General features: G+C 44.0%; 3 protein-coding genes across 5 annotated transcripts; 1 reads left to right on the forward strand and 2 right to left on the reverse strand.

Moving 5' to 3' along the window:
• Positions 1 to 546: 546 nt before the first annotated feature.
• Positions 547 to 8,861, reverse strand: CSTF1 (cleavage stimulation factor subunit 1). The gene is made up of 7 exons (XM_065032471.1): positions 8,104 to 8,861; positions 7,401 to 7,571; positions 6,587 to 6,782; positions 4,912 to 5,189; positions 3,916 to 4,113; positions 2,951 to 3,341; positions 547 to 1,743 (listed from the first exon to the last, which is right to left on the reverse strand). Exons 1-7 carry the CDS (start codon positions 8,221 to 8,223, stop codon positions 1,484 to 1,486), a joined length of 1,614 nt encoding a protein of 537 aa, XP_064888543.1. The 5' UTR covers positions 8,224 to 8,861; the 3' UTR covers positions 547 to 1,483.
• A 124-nt stretch (positions 8,862 to 8,985) lies between these two features.
• On the forward strand, positions 8,986 to 16,041 carry AURKA (aurora kinase A). 3 transcript variants are annotated; one of them, XM_065032472.1, is made up of 9 exons: positions 8,986 to 9,123; positions 9,699 to 9,776; positions 10,861 to 11,137; positions 11,724 to 11,802; positions 12,496 to 12,687; positions 13,259 to 13,397; positions 13,763 to 13,911; positions 14,547 to 14,721; positions 15,341 to 16,041. In XM_065032472.1, the coding sequence occupies exons 2-9, from the start codon at positions 9,723 to 9,725 to the stop codon at positions 15,524 to 15,526; spliced, it is 1,251 nt and encodes a 416-aa protein (XP_064888544.1). In that variant the 5' UTR covers positions 8,986 to 9,123; positions 9,699 to 9,722; the 3' UTR covers positions 15,527 to 16,041. The 3 variants fall into 3 exon arrangements, with proteins under 3 accessions (XP_064888544.1, XP_005499681.1, XP_021139342.1); XM_005499624.3 differs by lacking the exon at positions 8,986 to 9,123 and adding an exon at positions 9,220 to 9,426; XM_021283667.2 differs by lacking the exon at positions 8,986 to 9,123 and adding an exon at positions 9,402 to 9,503.
• Positions 16,042 to 16,530: 489 nt separating this feature from the next.
• Positions 16,531 to 23,952, reverse strand: FAM210B (family with sequence similarity 210 member B). The gene is made up of 3 exons (XM_065032473.1): positions 23,768 to 23,952; positions 21,129 to 21,301; positions 16,531 to 19,722 (listed from the first exon to the last, which is right to left on the reverse strand). The coding sequence occupies exons 1-3, from the start codon at positions 23,900 to 23,902 to the stop codon at positions 19,506 to 19,508; spliced, it is 525 nt and encodes a 174-aa protein (XP_064888545.1). The 5' UTR covers positions 23,903 to 23,952; the 3' UTR covers positions 16,531 to 19,505.
• Positions 23,953 to 24,016: the final 64 nt, after the last annotated feature.

Genomic DNA, 24,016 nt, shown 5'->3' on the forward strand with positions numbered 1-24,016 from the left:
CTCTCTCTTAAAAAACCACCCCACAGTCTATAGTGTAAATCTATAGTTATATCTGATTGAGATGCAAGATGACAAACTAATTCATTAACCTCTAACACGTCCCCAAATACATCATGTTCCAATATTCAATTCTCATTTGTTATATAGAAAATGAATGCATTTCCTTTTTTATATATTAAACAACTTTCAAACAGTAATCTTTATTTAAATACAGACAAAACCTGCACTCTCATCAGCCCTTGGCAAGACACTTCATCAATGGTAATGGGGAATGAACGCAGCAGAAAGAACCACCTTACATTTAAAAATGCTCATGAAAGCAAGTGCTGTACCTGTGACTGGAAGCCTGAGAGCACTGCACACGGATGCCTCAATGAACACATTTAAAACTTTGCACAGGCAACTATCTGTAAAAATAAATAGTGACTTTGCAAACTTCCAGGTTTAAGCACATGGTTTCTTAATGATCTGTTATGTTGGACAGGATGAGGTCTGGGAAACTCAGGACTATTCGTGTAACAGGGAGAAGAAACAGCAAGTCCGGGCTTTTGGATAATAGAAAAAGAAATTGTAATTCAAGTGCTGTGTAACAGACAGAATGAAAATTCCTCAATAAAATGAAGCAAAGTGACACATCTGAGGTACACATACAAAAATTAACATGCACAACAGTTTCTTTGAGACAATACTGAAGGTCTCTGTGGCAAAACGATTCTTTTTCACGTGTTGCAGCACTGTCACATTTCACAGTTGCAATGTGGACGTTCCTGGAAAATACTATGATTAGAGATCCCACTTGTTAAGACAAATTCAAAAGAAGGCAAGATTTCAAGTCTGAGCTTTAATACCAGAACTAGAACATCATTTCTTGAATTCACCTAAAGAACTTAAAAACCTGTTTCAAATTCTTATGGCACAAGACTGGCTCAGAATTGAAGGTCCACTTGGCCAATAAAAAAAAATCCACTAAAAAAAGCCCCAGACTAAAAGATACAAACCAGAGCTTTGCAAAGAATTAATCGGAACTGAAGGCAGTTTAAGGCTTCATTAAAATATTTGCCAAGTTCTGCTGTTACTTGTGTAATCCATTCTTTAAACAGACTTGGGTGGGATTGCACAGATACAATGCAGAGCAAAACTGGCTCCTACTGCCCAGTTTGAGCAAGATACAGTCACATTATCTTTCGCGGGATTTAGAAAGACAGAAGAACAGGCTTAATCCTTCCTGTGAGGATCATTTCATTCCACCCCCCCCTACTCCTTGAGAACAATTACAGATGACTTACAAAAATTAATGCCAGACACACTAATAAAAAAAATTAGTGTGGGGCAAAACTTAGTCTCAGTACTTTGATATTTTTCTGCCACATTTGACAGAATTAAGAAACAGACAGCGCAGCTTTCATCTAGGCATCTGTTGGCAGTACAATCAATACAAGTTGATATCATGAATCCGGATCACCACTGTTTTATAAAGCTGTCCTTAGTCTGTCGTTGACCTTCTGTACCAAAATCTTGCCCTGTAGTCATCACTGCAGGTCATGAAGCCAGGGTTGGTGGGAGAATGGACAATGCAACGAACAATGCTGTTGTGCCCAAGAGAAAGAAGATTTCTCCGTTCAGCAGTTCTCGAATCCCAGCAGCAGAGACTGATGGTCCTTTCGTCTGGAAGCAGCACATAATCTTCTGTGTGGTTGAAGACAGCTTGTGTCCTGTGTACTTGTCGTCCACTCAAACCAGCTCCTAAATATATGCAGCAAAACATTAACCCAAATAGGATCAGCTTTAGGAAGTTTCTAAAGACCTAAGAATAAACGTCCCATAAGTATCAATTTCTGCAGTCTACAAAGGAGCATGATTTTCTCCATTAGTCCACAACTTCCATGTACAACAGGTGAATCAAAAATGAATATTCCTTTGTAGTTATATACACAGTAGAGTCTAAACTTCCTTAGAAGACAGAAAGCTTAACTACACCCAGTGTGTCAGTCAAGTCCAACCACTCAGGTTGAGCATGGCTACTTAAAGTTAAGAGCACTTTTGCCTTACATTTCTACTATAAGGCTCACAGCTGTAACTAAGGGGAAAGACCACAGATATCCTCAATATCAATGGCAATTTTTGTTTTTAATACATATATATATAATATGACACACTGTATGACCTACCTTGGCTACTCCTTCCCTCCATGCCCTTGAAATAAACCGTGTGTTTCCTATATGGGCATGTACTTTTGCATCACGCACACCTGCGTCCTACCTCAGGTTTTGCAGGAGTCTATTGAGGAGGTGCTGCACCCTGCTGGCTGGGAGCAAAATAAAGGACCAGACATCCCAAAAGCTGATACACAAAGTTTTCAACACCCTCTCTCCTTTCATGCTATGACTGCTATTGCTTAAGCAGGTTATTGCTCGAACCAAAAGCTTCCCCCTCTCAAAAGGAAGAATCAGCTTTTACTGTTGACTTCTCCAGTTTAAACTGTGCCCCTACTCTACCAATAAACAGAAACAAAATCAAAATGATCACCTGCAAGAAAAGCACCGATGCAGTTTTGTTTTAATAATCACTGTTTCTAAAATGTACTAAAGAAAAACTTTAGTACACCAAACAAAACCCTCTGCACAAACGCTCTAGTTCTTAGGGCAACATTCCTTTTTACTTTTCCATAATTTAGTAATAACTTCCCTCCAAATCAACGGAGTAATGATGTCAGAAAAGTCTCCAAAATCTACTCAGACTAAGTACATTTAAGCCAACTAACACACAAGAATCACAGCTTCTCTTCTGGAATAAGCATGCATTAAGTATTTTCAGAAGTTTGGGGCAATTTATCCTCAAAGCAGCAGTCTCCCATTGCCTTTATGAATTACTATTTTCCAACAATATTACCATCCCTGCTGTGGGTCAGTACCTGAAAAAGAAGGTACCTGGAAGGTCACCTGCCACATACCTGTGTATTTGACCAGTGTCCGACCAGTGGATATCTCCCATAGTTTAGCTACAGAGTCTTTCCCACTTGATAAGATATACTTTGAATTTTTGGAAAAAATAGCAGAACAGACTTCAGCTCCATCATGTGCCTTCTCAAAAGTAGTGATGCAGCGATTTGAAACACCATCCCACAGTTTGATGCATCCATCCTTACTTCCCGTCACGTACATGTTTGCACTTGCGTTGTAATTTACTGAACATATGGCATCAGTGTGCTGATCTTGAGGGTTGCAAGACACAAAACACTGGAAAGTATTGATATCATACAGTCGCAAAGTAGGGTGCTGGGTACCAACAAGTATGAAATCTCCCGAGGGGTGAAAAGAAATTGAGCGCAACATCTCTGCTTCCTGTTTGATCAAAAATACATAATTTGTGTAAGAAAGGAAAAAAAACCTGAAATGGAAGTGTCAATTCTGGTGGCATTAAAGTACTAGCAAACTAGTTAAATTATCATCACAGCTTGTTCTGATTTTGCAAAATAGAAAGCGCTTCCTATAGGATTAAAATGACAGGCTACCTTTAAACGTGTCATAGTTTTTGTCCCACAGAAGCTTGCAGCGCCCCACTCGTTTTTGCGATATGGCACAAAAGCGACAGGAGGCTTCGTCAGCCCAACGCACCCCAAAGCCCAACACCACGTAATCCCAAACTCTCCTCCAAAATAAAGATAATTGACTTCAGAGCTACCCACATTAGATTAGGTCTAGATTAACAACAAGCAGACGGGCGCTAGATTTAAACACTATAGGTATCCATTATGCACAAACTCCTAACGTGTAACTGCCATAACATCTGCAAATTTTGTAGCTGTGTACTCCTGCGTACCTAACCAGTTATAAACTCCAGCACAATCCAGCTCACTCATCCCTCAGTACTTATACATTCAAGCTTTGGTTGTTCTGAACTGGTACTGGATCTAACCTGTATATATTTGAAGGCTCTTTTGGCAGAAGGTTTTGAATAATCAAACAATTTAAGCGTGTAGTCCCTTGAACCAGACGCTAGGATCTGTTCTGTTGGATGAAAAGCTAAACATGTAACTTCATCCACATGATCGTACAGAGTCCGAATAACAGGGTGATTTTCCATGTTTTGCTGTGCTGTCTCATTCATCATGACCTACAAAGAACATTCAACAAGTTAGAGTGTTAGAAAGGAGAACATGCTTTTGACAGCAAAAGTAGGTTTTATACTTGCTCACGTGGGAAACAACAGCTCCCTTTCTGACACAACTAGGCAGACAATCGCTATTATCTTACTTATTCGAAGGCCCATTATATGGTGTTATAAGAACCCTCTATCTTTACAAAGGCCAACTGACTTGCTCAAGGACAAATCAGTTTCAGTAGCAGAGAACTGATGCAAGAAAACATGTTACCTTCTTCATAAACAGCCCAAATCAAAATACTGTGTTACTGCAAGAATTAAGAGAAGCTGCATCAACCTGGAAAACTGCAACTTTTAACTCATGCAGGATGCTGCTGAGAATATGGGCGTATTCTCTGCAAAACCCCTCCAACTTTTAAATTACTACCTGATAAATGTATTGGAGAAAAAATAAAGCAAATAAATCCATATTCTGTGAAACAGCTCTGAAACACACAGCCACTGGAGGCTGCAGAAGCCAAAAGTGGCTTCAAAAACGAACTGTGTTCATACAATACAGCAATTATCAGCAACTATTACAAGCAACTTCTGGCTCAACTCTGCAGACTGCTGCCAGAAGCTACACGTGCATACTGGCCACGTTTCTTCTTCCTTTTCAAGGGTACTTTATGAGCCACTGTTGGAGTAGGAAATACGGTGAGCCAGATCTTTAGTCCAACCCACTGAGCCAGCCACAAGGCACAGACATGGCGTGAAACAGACTGCACCACAGGAATTCACAAAGCAGTAATGATTCAAGTCATATTTTACCTCAATAGGCATAGCGCTTTTGGCCAACATTCTCTCTGTATCAAGAATTTTTATTGAGGCATCAGCAGATCCCGTAGCTATCAACTGTCCGTCTCTGCTATACGTAGCTACACGACACGGTCCTTTATGAGATGTGACATAACAAGTCTCGTATTCAGAAGCCTCAGGAGACATGGTCTGTACATCTGCATCAAATTCCAAGTCAATTCCTGTGCCTGGAGCTACCGTATCTGACCGTCCGATTGCGTATTGAACAGCACTGTCATCGTTCTCCATTCCTGAAAAGAGAGAAGTTGATGCACTTAAACCAGGTTAGGGTTGTCCTCAGACAGACATGCTGTGGCCAGATCTGCGCTACAAATTCCTGTGACAGTGACAAGGCCGGCTTGAAGAGAGGCAGCCCCTGCTGAACAAAGCTAAGCTGGCAGAGCAGATTTAGTTCTACAGCGCTGCTTCTCCTGAGCAATGAGGTACATTGTCTATGTCAGAGCAGAACACAGCTCCTAAAATTAACTGTGGAAACACCACCAGCAAATATTGTAGGATGGTAAGTTCTGATAAATGCGCTGACAATCAGTTACTGAAAACATCAGCAGGCCTCTAGGCAGCTTTTCACAGAGTGAGAATCAAGCCCCAACATTATTAAATGAGATGTGAAGTAAACAACTGAAGCATTTGCAGATTTTTAATTTTCTGCTTTATTGCATTGAAGAAAAAAAAAACCACAAACATACACTCCACGAACAAGTATCTCAGCATTGCAAATGGAAATTTTTACTCCTCTTCACACCCACTCTACAGATTTTTATTTCTTTTTAAATTTCCTGGATGCGTCTGGAGAACAAAGACAATTCAGCACTGCAAGTGCTAACGGGGCAGATACAAGAATTTTCAGCTACGTGTCTGTGATCAAACGTGAAATAAAAGTTTTTGTTGCTATCACCTCCAAATTGCAAGTCTAGCGTTCCTATTTCAAACAGCCACAAGGCTTCACATATTTTTACCCTTGGAGCTCAACTAGTTCAGGCAGCAGAACCAGTTCAGTGACAGCACAAAGTTACAGCAAGATCTCTTCCAGGGACTTACTCAGCTCGTTTCAACAGCAGCTCAGGTGCTTTCACCACCTACCGCGGCACAGACGCACTTTCAAAGAGAAAGATACACAGAGAGCGAACAGACGACACCTTTGAGACCCTAAACTGCAGAGCTGATTTTCTTGAGACTGACATATAGAAGCCAGTGAAGATTGCCAATGGAAGGGTTTGCTCCCTTTCCAACACTGCCAGGAAGAACCATATTGAAAATATTTCTAAAGTTGGCAGAGAACCGTGCGGGTCAACTTTCTATGAGGTCTGTGGGCTGAGTGATCCCATTTACCCTTTTAGAAGGTCGCTAGTCACGCAGGACCCTGGGCAGGTATTCTTACGTGTTACAGTGGTTCAAACAAACAGGTTCTGACAATACTCAGTGACCTGTTTTGCTTTTAACGCATACTGAAGAATAAAATGTGCCATGGAGGCAAAGGCTGCTTCTAAATGTACAAAAATATGCTATTACTACACAGAACCTTTGCATAAAATGTCTCTTTTCAGCAACGCTAACCTGTTAATTCATAAGAATGTAAGATAGGGATTCAGAAACCGAACTTTTACATTAGCTTCTTATTCTGGCTTACCTAACTTAATTAGGTGCAGCAGTTGTTCAGATGGTGCACAGACTGATTGTGGTTTTATCTCATTTATCAAGCCATTGGCAATATTTATGTATCCATCATATAGCAGCTGACTAATTATCAGTTTATAAAGTTGCTGACGGTCTTTCAAACTGACTTTTGTTCTATACATTGTGAGCAAGGACTGCCTCGGAGGGGCCTGAAATAAAGAAAGAAGAAAAATCACATACAAGAGAGCCACATGGAACAATCGCAACCTTTTAATAAGGCACATCCTGCTGGATTTCAGCGCAGACACCAAATACTGCTGTGTTTTAGGTAGGAATCAGATGTAGAAATGGAGGAGAGGGGGGAAAAAAAGGAAAAACCTGTTGCACTTGTTTGCAGCAGAAATTAAAACCTCGGCAGCGGACAGAACACGGGCTGTGTTGAGGAACGGAGGAGAGCGCGGCGACAACGCGCCAGCGAGCAGAGCGGTTCTGCCGGTGCCTCCCGCCCAGTCCCGGGCACCGGCGGGCGAATAACGCGAACCGTGTGGGAACCGACCGCCCCCCGCCAAGCCCGGCCCAGCCCGGCCCGGCCCAGCCCGCCCGGCCCAGCCCAGCCCAGCCCGCAACCCCCGCGGCTCCTCCCGCTCCCGGCGAGACCCAGCACCGGGACCAGCGACCGGGCGGGGAGGGGGCGTGTGGGAGCGGGGCTCAATGAGGGCGGGGAGCGCTCAGAGCGGAGCGCAGCGCTCACGGGAAGCGGGCTCCCAGCGCCGCGGAGGGGGAGCCCCGGCCCGGGCAGCGGAACCCAACGCGATCCCGGTACCTACCGGCCCTTCCTTCTGCCTCCCTCGCTCTCCCCCTAAAATGGCGACCGGAGCCCGGAGCGCATCGATTGGCGGCGGCGGCAGGGGAGGAGGCGGCGGCGGCGGCCGGGACCGCAGGATACTCCTCCGCGAAGGCTGCTGCATCGAGCGCCCGCAAATCGATTGGAGGCGAGTCTTGAAGGAGAGAACGGCAGCATCACATGACCGGCACACCACGCGCGCGGGGCCCAACTGGGTCACGTGACGGGTGACGCGCCGAGGCAGCCCCCGAGCAGTCTGGCGGGGGCGGCGGCCCGCCCCGCTGTCCCCTGTTCCCCCGCCCCGCTGTCCCCGTGTCCCCTGTCTCCCCGCCCCGTCCGGGGAGGCCGGAGGGCAGGAGGCGGGTGGCAGACCCCGAAGAACGGCCGGAAAGGGAGGGGGGGCGGCTCCCAACGAGAGGGTGGCTGATGGGAAGCGGGAGGGCCCAGGGTTCTTTTGTATCCCAAGCTGCAAAGCTCGGAAACGCCCCTTCCGCTGAGCCACCGGGATCCCAAACACGGGGACGCGAACGGGCTGTGAAATAACAAGTCGCTGGCAATGAGCGCTGCGGGCCCCCCCGACAACCCCCGCCGCCCGGGCAGCGCAGCCGCAAGCGCCTCGCAAGGTGTCCGAGCGGGCTGAGCGCCCGTCCCCAGCGCTCACCGCCACCCCCCCGCGTCCTACTCACGTCAGCCTCAAGAAACGGCAGTCGAAGCGGCCGTGGGTCAAGCAGGGGGGATGCCATGCTACCCACGCCCCGTGGCAGCTGACGTCTATCACACGCCGCAGCGACACGCCGACCCGACATCTTCTTTTTCCCTATCCTGAATCCCTTGTAAACACCAACACACACACTTAGGGTTGCCTTCGCACTTGTTTTCAGCACCGCAGGGACAGTTAAAAGTTGCCTTCGATCAAGGTTCTTCAAAGGCCCGAAGTACCGAACCTGTTTTCGGCAGCCGCCCGTCACTCGGCGGCCAAGGTCCCCTCACGGGTGTGAGCAGGACCCCTCGGCAGCTCAGACAGCAGCTCCTTCGACGCTGCTGCTCACAAACAGCACTCACTGACCGTGTCGTCCGGCGGCGTCTCAAGAACCGGCGCGGTTGCGGAGGGTGCCACGGGCTGCGGGTCACCGCTGGCGGGACACGAGGGGCTGGCGCAGGTGCCCCAGGTGCGCTGGGTGTGCCGGGGCAGGTGTCCCCTTGGCGCTTGTCCTCAAGAGCTGGCGGCACGTGGAGCGCTGCCCTGGGCCGCACGTCCGGGTGCAGGCGAGGCAGAGGCCTGCTGCACCCCTCCGCCCTGCTGCCCACTGCTCGGGGCTGCGAGCTGCCACCCGGGGCACCTACCTCGGCTGGCTGCACACAATGGCCCCCGGCCCCACTCGCGCTCGGCTCCACGCGAGGTGGCAGCACCGCTTCTCCCTCGGCCCGGGCCGGCGGGTGCGTGCGTGGAGGAGCAGAGGGAAGAGGCCGGTGCCTGGCGGGATGCGGGACTAACCTGAGGCCCTTGCCGCCGCCGACGCGCTGCGAGGCCTCGGTGGCTGTGAGGAGGGGACGATAGTTGTAGCGTTGCCACAGGTGGGTGGTCTGGGCGTACGCGATTTGCGTAACGGAAGACCCGGCCAGGAAGAGACTTCGCGGAGAAAAGTGTGTGAGCGGGCGCCGATCCACGCACTTGGAGTACGGAAGGAGCCAGCGGCGGAGAGACGGTACGTAAAGTACGCAAGTAGCGCAAACACCGCCCTCGGGGCGGGCGGGGGGACCGGCTCGGGATACGCAGCAGGCTGCCGTTGCGCATGCGCCCCAGAGGCTCACGGCGGCGGGGCTCGGCCTCGCAACGAGCGGAGCGTGCAGAGAGCCAATCGGCGAGCGGGCCCGTTGAAAAAGAACCAATCAGCGGGCGCGGCTGGCGGGAGAGGGGCCAATGGCGAGAGGCGGTAGTTTAAAGGGTATTTAAGGGAGGGCGGTTTGAATTCAAACAGCCGCAGCGGTCGGAGGGAGCGGAGCTGAGGGTGAGCGGTGCCTGGGCTGCGCGGTGGAGACGCGGGCAGGGCCGCGATACGAGGGGGCCTGCTTGCCGGAGGTGCTGGTAGGGCCGGGCCGGGCCGGGCCGGGGAGAGCTGTGAGTGCAGGCTGGCGGCTGTGGGGCAGTGGTGTGCTGCGGCGGGAGGGGCCAGTCCAGGCCGCTCCGGGCCCTGCCGCGGGGCCTCCCGGGTTGGAATTGCGGAGGAATGGGCCGCGTGTTCAGTGGAACTGATCCCTGTCCGCTATGTCTTACCTGTAGGCGAAGCTCTTCCTCTCGGGCATTATGGACAAGAATACAAAAGAGAACCATTCTCGATGCTCTGGTCGCGCTGCCAAAGTAAGTGACTTAGTGGGTTGGTGGGTGTTTTTCTCCTTTTCACACCAGAGCTATGGGTTTCAGACTGTATGTTGTAGTTATTTACTGTACTAAATTGCAAAATGAGGAAAAACTGTTCTGAAACAACGTTTTATGGGTGCAGGGAATAATTGCCAAGGAGTGAACTGAATTTTTAAAATTATTGTTAATATTAGTATGCCATACCTGAACTGAGAAATCCTCGTCATGTTTTAAGTATAGCATAAGGAGAGAGTAAATGTATGTAGCCAACTTATTCCAGATATAGCTTGCAAAAGCAAGCACTGTGTTAATGTCACTATTGATATGCCTCTGTATGTCAAGACTATCCTGGTTACATATTATTTTCTATATGCAAATATAGGCACTTTTTCACTATTTTAGCTTAAAATCAAGCAGGTCCTGGGAAGATTTCAGCATAGCATAAGCAAAGCCTCTTTTTAATTAAGCTGTCAATACATTATTTTTAGTGAACTGAACTAAAAGGCTAAATAATATCCAGGGGAGTAAAAAAAGTACAAATTGTTGCGTAGGTGATGTTACAGGGTCAAAAAAGTGAGAAGCATTTGAACTTCTCTGTAGGCAAAGTATCCTAGAACAAGTTAGAATTTCTTAAATATAAGCCTAAACTACTTTCCCTTACTGGAAGCAAAAGATTAAAAGTAGATAGCTGAACCTGACTAAATAAACTTGCTTTGTTCTGCTGAACTCCCATGGCAGTGCAGGATATGTAAGACAAACAACACTGAAGGAAGCAGTGACTCCAAACAGTGTATGTTTTTATAGCAAAGGTCTGCTCTCTTGCTGCCTGTGGCTGATGTTCTTCAGAAGTGTGTGGAAAAGTTCTTCTGCTAGCTATAAATAAGTATGCTGTTGAAGAAAACTGCTAACTTTCTCTTGTCAATGTAGACGTTTAGAAATGTTTGCATTGATAAGCCATAAGATCACACTACTCTAACATCTTCTGTTAATGTGCTTCGTGGTTCTTTTTCTGCTGTGCTGAATGGAGCCATATGATCTCTGGTATGCTGTTATACAATTTATATATGATCTTTTCTTTTTGAAGGTTGCTAATCCCATTGAGGATGGCCCAAAACGTGTTCCTGTATCTCAGTGTTCCGCACAAAGCCGCGTACTCAACAGTGGCATGCAAGCACGTGTTGCATGTTCTTCAAACTTTGCCCAGCGAGTTCCTGTGCAATCACAAAAACCTGTACTGTCAAACCAAAAACTGTCTCATAATCAGACAACCCAGCAGCCCCGACCAAGACTTCTGGCACAAACAACTGCTACGACTCAAGCTCCAAGCAAGAACAATGAAAAACCTCCGGCTCCAGTACCTGGTAATTCTGAAGATTATTTACATGTATTTATGCAGCAGTGACACTTGAAATGCTTCTGTTCTAGGAAGCAGAGAGCAGTGCTGAAAACCTGAAGGTGATGATGATGTGGGAACAGTCCTGTAGAGAAGTGTTAATACGTGTGTTTGCCTCAAAACAGAATAGCAGCATGTGCTGCAGCTTAGATGTTACTGCACCATCCTTGTTGCCAGAATTACCCATTTAGAGCCAAAATGGGTGTTTAAAAATTTTCAGATGCTTGTTAGTTATGAATTAATGTAATTGGCATTCATATGTGACAGTTATTCCAGTATTCATGTTAATCTCTTATACACGATAATATATTTTTGGGGGGTGGAGGAGAAGCTTAAAAGCTTTCTTGAAATAAAACATTAAAATTACATTGTGGTAGCACTGATAACTGCTGTGCTGCTTTGCCAATAGTAAGCTATTCTAGGTTGCTATAACATCGTCGAATATATTCTAAGAGCTGTTGCAGATACTGCACAGTTAGATTTGCTCCTGTGTGAATTTTTGTGTTGTGTTCATGGGTTTGGTACATAAAGTTGATGTACTTCTCTATACATAGCAAAGAGTACTGAAGGAGAAAGCACCTCTAAACAACAAAATGAAGAAACAGTGAAAAAGAAAAATGAAGAGACTAAAAAGTAAGTTGCCTGCTTAAATCCTTCTAGTCATGTTGGATTAGGTTTGGTTTTAACTTCTGGGATTTCATGCTTCAACTAAGTTGTAGTTAAGCTGAGGCTACTTGAGCCCCTTGGTTGTGGAGACCAGTGGCCCTGCACTTCAGAGACAACATATGACACTGGGAAAGTTTACTCTGCCCTGATAATTCTCAGAAACAAAGACTTCCTGTAATCTAAAAACTTCTGGCTAAATGAAAAACAACTCTTCCTAGGAGAGAACAGCGATAGCTACTGCTCTGATCACAAGATGAATATGTGAAAACAAAGCCTCCTTCAGACCTGTAAGAGACTGGAGTCTAAGGCTGAAGTTAATTTGTAGCATGACTACCCTGAACAGTTCTGACATGCACTAGTAATGTGTCTGTATTCAGTGTGTTGAAACAAGCCTGGCTTGCTAGACACACACTTGATTTTGTTGTAGTGTGGCTGAAATTGGTATCTCTGTGCATAAGCTTTAGAAAGGAAGAGGGAAACTTTCCAAACTTTCTTTTGAAAAGTCTCAGTGCATATTTTATCCTCTTGGTGTTCTCTTAAAGACTAAAGTCTGGTTCAGATCACTAAGTATCTATTGAATGGGAGCATTATAGATTGTAAACCTAGGAGTCAAAGCCCACCCAAGTACCCAGCTTTTGTAACTTTCTTTTTCTCTTGCAGAAGGCAATGGTGTCTTGAGGATTTTGAAGTTGGTCGTCCTCTGGGGAAAGGAAAATTTGGAAATGTGTACCTGGCACGTGAAAAGCGGAGTAAATTTATTCTTGCACTGAAAGTCCTTTTTAAAACACAAGTAGAGGAAGCCTGTGTAGAACATCAGATAAGAAGAGAAGTTGAAATACAATCCCATCTTAGGTAAAGTTTAGTGATCTGTTACACTCTTTGCTTCATGTTCAAATAAACAAAGTAACCTTGTTTATGATACTCTGAAGAAAATAGAAGTTTCTTTTTAAACATGTGACATCTTGAAATTGCTAGTTAGGATTCTTGCCTTTCTGCACCAATATTTACCTTTGTCTACCATGCAATGAACTAACCTCTGGTAACATCTTCCTATTACAAAAAAACCCTCCTTGTCTACTGCTTGGATTTACATGGATAACTGCAATTTCTTAAGAGTCTGAGCTTGTTTCTGGTTTTGTTTCCCGGAAAATACACCTAACTTGCTGAATAAATTAGTTTTTGCAGGAAGTGCTTAAGTTTAAATTCTAAACCCCATAGGAACTGGCACCTTCAATGATAATCAGCTGCTTTAATAAACGCCATCTATCTGCTATGAAGCTCCCTCAATGGATGTGTTGTGAGCTGGAGAAACACAAGATGTTGAAGTTCCTATGCTTGCTTTGAATGGGGGAAGGCAGGAAAGGGAAATTAAAGTCATATGGATGAATACCTTGTTCAGAAGAATATCTACATCTTTTTGCAGGCACCCCAACATTCTCAGATTATATGGCTACTTCCATGACTTTACAAGAGTCTACCTTATTCTGGAGTATGCGCCTCGTGGAGAAGTCTACAAAGAACTTCAGAAGCTTACCAAGTTTGATGAGCAAAGAACTGCTACTGTAGGTTGTTCTAGCTTCTTATACATTACTTGCTCTTCACATGTGGAATACCTGCAGCATAAAGCTAGCTGTCAGAGAAAGTTCTTTATTCTGTAGTGTGAAACCGAGATTCCTGTAATGCTAGTTTGCTTGTGTGCTTGCCTTCCCAACTTATTCCTAATTAAAAATTACTGTTCAGTGCTAATACATGCAGCATTGCTCAATATTGCAAGTGCTTGGTCACTTCAGGCAAAGCCTGTATTGCCAGGATTTAAGGAATAATTGCTCTCATTTAAACTATTAATTATGCCTAGAAAAGGCTCTACTGTAGCCAGGTAAGCTAGACCAATGATGTCTTTAAAGATTTGTACTTTTTCTAAATACAGTATGTCACAGAACTAGCGGATGCCCTATCATACTGTCATTCAAAGAACGTGATTCACCGAGACATCAAGCCAGAAAATTTGCTGCTTGGCTCAAATGGAGAATTAAAAATTGCTGACTTTGGATGGTCTGTGCATGCTCCATCTTCTAGGTGAGAATGCAATATATATAATCTGCAGTGAAATACTGCTGTTGTGAAAATGTTAGCTTTCTTGTCACACTTGTAGTTGTGGAATGGAGGTAAATGTGAACTTCCTAAAACAGTGTGGGGGTGTGGAAATCCTTGAACAACAGGGCCACTGCAGCAAAAGGTCTTAATAGTCAACTGATGTAGCAGAGGAGGGAGTGGTGTTAGCCTGTTTGTTTTTTTTCAGCTTGTATAGTTCAAAACTTGCTGAACCTGCCCCAAGTGAAGCAGATTGGGGTACTGCTGTAATGGTCCCCGAGATATGGCAGAGCAGCACTTGTGTTCAAACTTCACACTATAGCAATATACTTACGATGTTTCCTTAATTAGTCTGAATTGCACCTGACAAAGGAAGACTATTGATCTAGCAAATGAGATGAAAAAGGAAAGATAAGACTGATTGCAGTGACTAAAGGTGCTTTAAAGCAAAAGTAAAAAATTTACTGGTGGAACCTCTTTACCAGGTGTTCTGGTGGTGCTGAGTCTCTCTGGGGTAGACAGAGGTGCAGTTGACTTCCAGGATTAGCTTTTATCTGGCTCTTGAAATGGATCTTTGAATTGCCACAATCAGTAGATGATTAACTTGGACTCTTCTTCAGGAGAACAACTCTCTGTGGGACACTTGACTACTTGCCTCCTGAAATGATTGAGGGAAGAACGCATGATGAAAAGGTGGACATTTGGAGCCTGGGAGTTCTGTGCTATGAATTTCTTGTTGGGAAGCCGCCTTTTGAAGCAGCAACCTACCAGGAGACCTACAGAGCCATTTCTAGGGTATGTGCCAACACTTCTTTTGACAGCTGAATTATGCTGCCTTTCAGTTCTGATTTATTGAAGCTTAACAAATGGTCACCTTGAGGAAGGATGTGTATTATAACTAGAACTGTAGGAAGACAATGACAGGCATAAAACTAGATCCCTGAAACTGTTTTCAGTCTTTCAGTAGAATAGGAGACCTTAAGGTACCTTGTCTGACTTCCTTAGTTCCACTCTGTTTCTGCCTGCATCTGAACTTCTCTTTGATAAATCAATGAGTGTTCTCCAAGTATTTCCTAATTTATAAAATGAATATTTAACATTCAAGGTGTTAGCAAAAATACATAAGCTTAACTTTTCCCTTTGCATACCCTAGAAAGGTTCCACCAAACTAATCTTGTTTGAAGTACATAGAAAAATACACTAATTAAACTTCTACAAGCAGTAAGGACTTTTGTTTTCTTCAGGATTATGATGAAACTACTTAATCTCATCTCAATAGGCATGAGGTGCATAGTCAGTGACACTGAAATACTTTTCCTTTCTGGATGTACCTTGGAGGGTGGAGCCCTTTGTCTCTCTAATTTGGTAATTGCCAAAGAACTTTTACATCATCTTTGTCCTTCCCTTTCCTTAGGTGGAATACAAGTTTCCTCCATTTATAACACAAGGTGCAAGAGATTTAATTTCAAAGCTTCTCAAGCATAACCCATTCCATCGACTGCCCCTGAAGGAAGTCCTTCTCCATCCCTGGGTTACAGCGAACTCTACAAAGATGCCCGTCAGCAGGAAGAGTGATGGTGTCGCTCCATCCAGAACATAGTCTTAGCAGGGGTAACCTCATGGGATTGGCAAGAGGAGTCTTGTACTCTGACTACTGTCATGCTTCCAACAGGAAAAGCACGTCTTGGGATCCAATGGCAATCTTTGGGTTGGCTGTCATCTTAAACTCTAACTGCAATGGAAAGTTATTTGACTTTTAGCTGGGGGTTGTGGAATACTTAATACTTGAACTCCAGTTACATGTGGGCCAGGTTTGCTGATCTAAGTATTAAGCTGTTTAAGGCTTTTATCACGTGGTCTGTCCTGGTAATGGTTCAGTGTTCCAACAAGATGAGGAAGCTGTGGCTCTCATTTGTTGAACAGTGCAATGTCCTGGAGACATCTGCCTCCGAACTCGCTGGGCTGCTAAGGGTATCGTACCTGTGGTGTCACCTGTGACTGAGTGAGGTGAATGCATTTCTGAGTGTCCTAAAAATGATGTGTCCATTATTTTGTCTATTTTGTTTTAAGTGTAAGCACTCAACATTAAAAATAAAGATTTGTTATATACTGCCACCATCAGGGTTCCGTATGGCATTTATCGCTTCCACGGGCTGTCTCTTAACCACTTGTCCTTGTCATGAGTACAGCTTGACTCATCTATTGATCACAAAATAAGCTTAGTTCCCATCTCTGTCAAAAAGGAAGCTGGTATAAAGTTCTTGCTCAAAGTGATGGTACCACAAAGTCCATGTGGTCACTTACTAATCTATAATCACAACACAGGATTACAAGGTAAGTACCAAATGTGTTGCTGCTTAACTGTGTGGATTTTTTTGTTTTTACAACCACTGAAAGCTAAGCCTGCTTTTTTGATGCCGTTATTCAAAGAACAGGGTCTGAAAGCACCTGTGAGAGAAAGATCTGGAAAGTACTGTTGTCAAATGGGATATGTAACAGGAACTAATCTTAATATCTGGTGCTGTAAAATGCAGCAAGGCTCAGACCACTCACCAAGAAAACATACAAACCAACTATTTTCCAGTTAAAACACTTCAAGCATACTAAGAGAAAGCAATTTATTGTATTTTCATTATAAGACTTTAAGATCATCTTCACTATTTTACAAATAATTTTTTAAAATGGTCCTTTTACAAGCAAGAATTCAAAATATATTCTCAAATTAATTAAACACATACTTTGCAAAAAAACTTAATCTAAACTCATTGCCAGTAGTTTATACAACCACATTTATCTTAACAGGTAATCTGAATTCTGGTCATCATTTACATGGAGCTCTGTTTCTTTACTGCAAGAAAATCTCTAGTAGTGCTGGTGACTTAACTTTTGGGTGCACTTCTTTTTAAAAGATTCCTGCTTTGTAAACAAAACATCATTATCAGAAATGACTGATTAAATGAAGAAAGCAAGGATGCCTCCTTGTTATTCTAGAATTGTCTTAAACTGATCCAGAGATGGCATGTAGGAAGGAAAAAGATAAAAAACAAACCACAGCAAGGCTTCTGTGAAAAGGAAAAAAAAATAGGCCCAAGTAAAACTTATTCTTGAGAAATCCTGACTGTCCCTTAAAATTTAAAAGATTTGAGCTGTTCTAAAATGCAGTAGGTAATAGGGAAGAACAAGTACTGTTGTTGTGCCCTTCAACTGCTGTGTACCTATTGCGGTTTTTACCTATAAAACACTCAGCAATAAGCTTCCACCCACATCTCAGGTATGACAAGTAGATTAGGCAAGGGTAAAGGCAGAGCTTCCTTGAGGGCCAAACTGATCTGAAACTTATGCTCTAATTAGAACTGGATCAGGTAGCAGTGAGCTGCAACTGGTACCCTGGACAAGCTGCCAGTTTCAGCAGCCATGCTGCAAAGCTGGCATCAAACAGGAAAAGTCCAGTTTGTGTGTGGTTGGGTGTGTTTTTTGAAGAAGCAGCTAGTCCAAACGAGCTTGCCAGCCCTTCCTCCTGTGCACTGGCTCCACAGTTCACAAGCAAACTGAGCAGCTGTGTGTGACATAAGCTCTGTTAGTGACACAACTTAGAGCTCCCATGGCATGAGACCACAATGAAGCTCATTCTCAGTACATCCTGCTCCTAAGGCTGATATTTTGAGCAGTGTTTAACTATGTAATGCATTCTTTCATTTATGCTATGCATGGATGTGTTTGTTTTGTGCATCAAGCCTCCAGCATGTGTACCTGCTCACTGCTACAACTGTTTCCATCTTAGGACACTAAACCCTCCCTTAGGCTTAACAGCACAGTCCCACTGAGCCCAAGCTGTTGTCAAGTGGCTCTTTGTTCCCAGGTGTCAGTCTCTACACTCTGCTTCCACAGGGCAGAGTTTGCCCTGTCTTACAGAAAGCCTCTCTTAACCAAGGAGTAGCAATAATCCAGAGGTACAAGGACAGATGTGGCCGTGAGTCACCTTCTAGAGCACAACCTGCTCACTTGTGAGCCTGAGCATCCAATCAGCCTCTGGGTTGGACTTCCTGAATGTGAAAGGAGTTGGGGTGCAATTTAATGTTATGGTTGAGTGGAGGTAATAGGTTGCTCACAACTAAAAAGAATCACTTGTTCCTCCTTCCCTCCCTCAGCCAACTCTCATTCTAACCACATTATTTCTTCCTCTCAATTTACAAAATTTCAGCCAAAGAAATAAAATTACCCTGATCACCAGGGTAATTTTCTGCTACTTGACTTTAATCAGATTCCTGTATGAGCAGATCAGTCAGTCTCATCTCGGGGTAAGTGTAAGCACAAAGAGAAAGACAATGTAACAAGAGCAGACCTGGAAGGAGGAACAGGGCCAAAGCCTGGCAGGTCTGGCTCAAGCTAATTCACAGTCCAAAGTCTGACAGCCAGGTTTGCCGCAGAACGTTTCACTGAGTACCTAGGTTTGGGATCCAGTCTTTAGGTTAACTGGGAGGTGGTATGTGAATATATATATATATATACCTGCGTAACTACATTCTAACAGGAACAGTGTCTAAATAGGGATATGAAAAGCACTTCTAATTGGTACAGTCAACAGTCTGCCAGACAAAAGCCCGGGAATTGCTCTTGAGAAGCTCTGAATTGTACTGTCTGGACTTCAGATGTGAATTTGAGTGTCATTCACAGCAGCAGAAAGCTGCTAGGGTTAGTTCTCATACAAAAATGTGTCTGTAGTACAAAGCCAGACCTTGGTACATTAAAAACCCCACAGATACCTTGCCTCTGACTTGGTGATCTTTGGAATATGTTCACATAGGAGGTAATTCTGGTTACACTGATTTCAGTAGACTCAGGATTCCTTCTGAGTGTGTAGGCAAAGAAATACTTTAGTAAGGCCTGTTCCTAGCCCATAAATAAAACACATTTTCAAACAATAAAATCTTGAAACATGGAAGCACCACAAAGGAGCTGTAGTTTCAGAACAGTGCATCACCTATTCTGTCTAAAACCATTATTGCTGTGCAATAATTAAGCACACAGGTACTCCCACTTAAGTTAGTTCAACATGTGTGTTGTATTGCAAAGATGGGTCACAATACATGCCTTTTATAACAAAAGAAACACCCACCTACCACCTTAGATTCCAATATGTACACTTATCAAAAGAACTATTAATCTAGTAGGATATTGTTTATTCTACAGACTATTAGATAATTTTACTGTTTCCCAACTACACTGTAATAAACTAATGCTGCTGCTCTATTTTGACAAGAAAAAAATTTAAGGCCCCGAAAACTAAATGATAAAGACCCAGAAGTGTGTGTTCTAAAGAGACTGCTCATTGTCAAGCATTTATATTACCACTTGCAGTGGAAACCAGATACCATTTTAACAAGTTCTTCTAAAGAAGAGGTGGCAAAAGGGAAAGAAGATAAAGACAACACTTCACAGTGTCACTTTTACCTGAAAGAACAAGTCAGAAATGCAAGCGAAGGTCAGCATTGCCATGAATCCAAATAAATCTTTTAAAGGAATTCAGCAATCTGAAAAGCTACGTGGGTATAGAGCACTTAAAAACCAGTAAGAAATCATCATGGATTTGGGGTGGGAGGTTTGAAGAAACCAATCTTCCTGCAGTATCGGACAATAAATGGCACAGAAACTATAGTAATGCTGATTCGGACTGGAGCAAACAATTTATGAATAGCGTACGCCAACACAAACGTGCTTGTGCCAGCAGCCATTTTAGACTGCAACGATGATTCACTGAACCCAAGTTTGAAGAGAACTGCAGTCATGTCCACACCACTGGGGAAAAAGAAAACAAGATTCTTAGTTTATTTTAAGGTTGCACACTAAAGAATATAAATTAAAAGTGCTATTTTTTTCAGATAATTTAATATGGCATGCTTCCAACTCTGGAATTTATGTTTAGATATTGTTAAATATTAAAGGCAATTAATTATTTCAGCGGTAGCAGCTCAAGTTACTTTTGTAGCAACAACACAGGCAATATTTTCAGATGCACTTTTTTTTTCTTAAACTGACAAGTTCCCTGTGAAGTCAAATACGTTCTTAGTTTTACACCTGTATAGCTGCAGCATGTGCAGGGACAACACTGTCAGAGGAAATAATTTAGATTTAGTTCTCTACTTTTGAATTTAAAAAAAAATTACAAGTTTGTGAATTTGTGTTGGAAATTAATTTTCCCAAAATTTACAATAAGGTCTACTCTGTGTCTTGATGAAATTTATCACATAGATATACATCAACCTAAAGCAAATAAGGTACCTTTTGTTATGCTTCGCGTGTTCTAACAGAGGAGTACAAGCTGTTAAAATGACGAGTATCTTATCTAAAACCTAGCAAGTGAAGGAGATACTACAAACTCAAATAAGTGTTATCCACCAGATTCATTAATACTTTCATTCTCTATAAACAGAGCAGTTTTCCTCACGGTTCCTATGTTTGGAGTAATTTTCCAAGAGAAGCTGCTACTGAAACTCTTCCCCCTTCACTGGCCAGTGTAGTGTCTTGTGACTGGGAACCAAACTGTACTTGAAAGAAAAAAATGTCATTCTCACCCTGTGCCACGATGTGGTAAACAAGAGAAACTGGGCATTCACATATTCCCACTGGAGTCCAACAGTGAGCAGCAGGGAATCTTTTGAGAAACAATGTGTTTCCCTGTATCCTCAACTGAGATACCTCATCCTCTACAGACAGAACTGTTGCATTCCCACCGGAAGACACACATACAAATTCTTTTAAAATCTTGTTCTAGTGGCTGCCACCTTCTGCAGTTTCAGCTGCAGAAACTGAGTTCAACACCCAGAAAAATAAATTTATCTCTAAGCTCCAGCACTTTTGTATGGCTGTATCTGTACAGACCATGCTACTGCTTGAGAACAAAAGATATCTCTGCAGAACAAAAATTCTCTCATCTGCCTTGTTACTCTTGTGCAGCCTCTGCTGTTTTCACCGGCTCACCACGGACTGTGAACCTACGCAAAAAGATCATGTACCTCTACTTTCAAGCCTGATAGGAGATTAGTTCTATTTATGGATCTGTCTAGACTAAAAATTCAAAAGATTACTGTGTATAGATCAAGCAGGCATAGAGTACATCTTCTTCCAGAAATAAGCATAATGGTAAAATATTTTTCTTGGCTAAACCATTAACTAAAGGCTACAGACAAGTGTACAAACCTCACCTTGACACAACCAGGTAGAAGATTCCTAGAGATACTAATGAAATTCCAACATGGAATGAAACCCCTACAGCACCATATTCTTTAAAAACTTGTTTCAGCTGCTGTGTTTTGTTGAGTTTCTTGTTTTCACCATTGGGATCTGTGGCCGCCTTTTCGGGTGACACACCTGCATCCTAAAAGAGAAAAGAAATGTATTTATTAGCATTAAGCACATATCATATTCTAGTCAGTTGAACCAACGTGAAATAATCAAAGAAGTGGCTTGTACACAGTGCTGTTTTGAATGCTTTGGGAAAGACAGTAACATGCTTTTGCTCTTTTACATCAGATGCCTGTGGCAGAGCCCATGCCAGCTCCCCTTTCCCAACTATTCACATGAGCTCGGTGCAAGTTCTTACACAATGCAAGTTTCATAATTCAAAAGAGTTATCGCAGTCCCAGTCTTCCATTTGATCCAAATGTGTGCCAAGGCACACCCACACTGTTGCTTGAGAGATGAGACTGAGATGCCACACAGATCTTTGCTAACACCCACTGCTCAGCTTTACACAGTGAATTCTTGTAACAGCTTTTTGTTCAAGATTAAGCAGCTGACGGCACTGGAAGCCTACATGATACCAGACTGATGCTGGCTTACTAACAACTTACTCACAGAACAGGTCCAACATTTCAGTTCCTATAAATCACCCCCTGTAGAAAGGAAGAACCGGGGAATTGCTGCTGTTGTCATGGTGTAGACAGCAGCTACACAGATACACCAGTGCTGGCGGAAATAGCCCAACTTCGCTGAAAATATTTGTCGCAGTAAAATTTACTGACAGGTTTTATATCTGGGTAAATTCAAAGTGTAGAACTTCATACTAAGATATACTCCAGAGCAATCCGATAGTACAATGAAGGTAAAGAAGGTGCATTAAGATTTAAAGCTTATAGTGAATTTTTCATCCAAACAAAAATGATCATTGTCTATTTAAGGAGCAAATATGACGATTTTCTTCAGACGGCTGCCATGAAAACAGGAGCTGATGATCCACAGGGATACATAAGCCTCAGAGGAGCTCTGGCTCTTCAGCCACACTTGCAAGATGGATCATAAGGACTGAAAAACACCTTGTTTGCGTTTTCTAAGCACAATTCCATTCACTCACCCTTTCAGGCACACGTCAGGCAATTTCTGAATGGTACAGAAGCAAGATGTTAACAAAGTACCACTTCAGCAGACATTATGTAGACTACCCAGTACAGTCACATCCAGAATAACATACAACTTGGCAAAGAAAAGTACTTATTTTCCATATAATTCTGCTACAATATTTCTGCTAGAAAGCAATTTTTATTCACATCATTTATGAGAAGATTCATCTTCTGGATGAACTAAGGCATGAAACCAAATCTGAAACATGTGCTTTGTAAAGAGGTTAAAGAAAGTAACCTGAAAAATAAGCTATAGAAATTAAACTGTAAATGAGGCTTTGTATGGAAAGCCCTCATTCAAGATCGTGGCACACACGGGTGTAAAGCAGGTCCCCGTCTCCTGCAGAAACCCAGCACAGGGATGATTTGCTCATGTACTGCAGTGCAAAAACCAGCTGGGTATAAAGCCTTCATTTGCTTTTTCCCGAGTCAATTCAAATTAAAAACAAAAGAACAAAGAATGATATTTCACAAAAATTTTTCCTTCCCAACTCCAAAATATGAACAGGACGTTGAAAGCACAGGGACACACATAATTAACTGGGGGCATGTTGGTATTTTATCTCGCCCAGAGCCGGGCTGGGCGCTGCTCCCTGCAATACCCACCCGGGATCCTCTGTCTGTGTGAGTCCCTAAAACCCCTTTTTGTACTCCTGACTCACCTGAAGTGCTAAACCCCGCAGCCCATAGAGGAAACACCCCCCCCCCCCAACACACACACCACAGGGTGTGAAAACACCCCCAAAAGGTGGAAAACACTCCCAGGCCAGGATAACTTGTGCTTTAATCTACGATCCGCTCCCCAGCTGTCTGAAAGGAGGTTGGAGCATGGAGGGTTGTTGGTCTTTTCTCCTGAGTAGCAAGTGACAGGATAAGAGATATCAGGAAAAAATTCTTCATGGAAAGCGCTGTCAGGCACTGGAACAGGATGCCCAGGGCAGTGGAGGAATCACCATCCCTGGAGGGGTTTAAAAGGTGTGTAGACCAGGTTCTTAGGGACATGGTTATGAGCTTATGGTTGGACTCGATCCTGAGGATCTCTTCCAACTGAAATGATTCTATGATTCTAAATATGTTTCAAAATAGGATTTGCCAGAGCGAAAAGAGAAAAGCAGAGCTCCGAATGCATTCAAATGAGCTGCTTTGTGCCATGAATTCTTTGCCATTTGCACAACTGCCTTAGCTGCTTGTCTGCTCCTACTCCCAGCCCCGAGGAGCAGATTTTGTTGAGAAAGCATTTTAAAAGGCGCGTAGACGAGGTTCTTAGGGACATGGTTCAGTGCTAGAGTTAAGTTATGGCTGGACTCTATTACCCTGAGGGTCTCTTCCAACCCAAATGACTCTGTGATCTCCCTGCAGAGCCGGGCCCTGCGGCCGCGCTTCCCCCTCACACAGCGCAGCACTCACAGCGGGGCGCCCAGGCCCCCTTTTCCCCGCTCTCCTACCTTGGCGGAGCTGCCGGCGGCGGATCGCAGCGTTACCGGGGGCAGCGGCGGGCGGAGGCCGACGCGGGCGAGGCGGGAACCGCCGCCCCAGGCGCGGAGCAGCGCGGGCGGGCGCAGCCGCACCAGCCCGTACATAGCAACGGCAACAGCGCTGCGCGCCGAGCGGGGCGGGCGGCCAGGCCTGACGAGCCGAACACCCACCCCGCCGGGCGGGGTCAATTGTGAATTATGTTTATGGCAAGCCGCCTC

The sequence above is a fragment of the Columba livia genome, chromosome 16, assembly GCF_036013475.1.
Source record: "Columba livia isolate bColLiv1 breed racing homer chromosome 16, bColLiv1.pat.W.v2, whole genome shotgun sequence".
In the NCBI taxonomy this organism is placed as follows: domain Eukaryota; kingdom Metazoa; phylum Chordata; class Aves; order Columbiformes; family Columbidae; genus Columba; species Columba livia.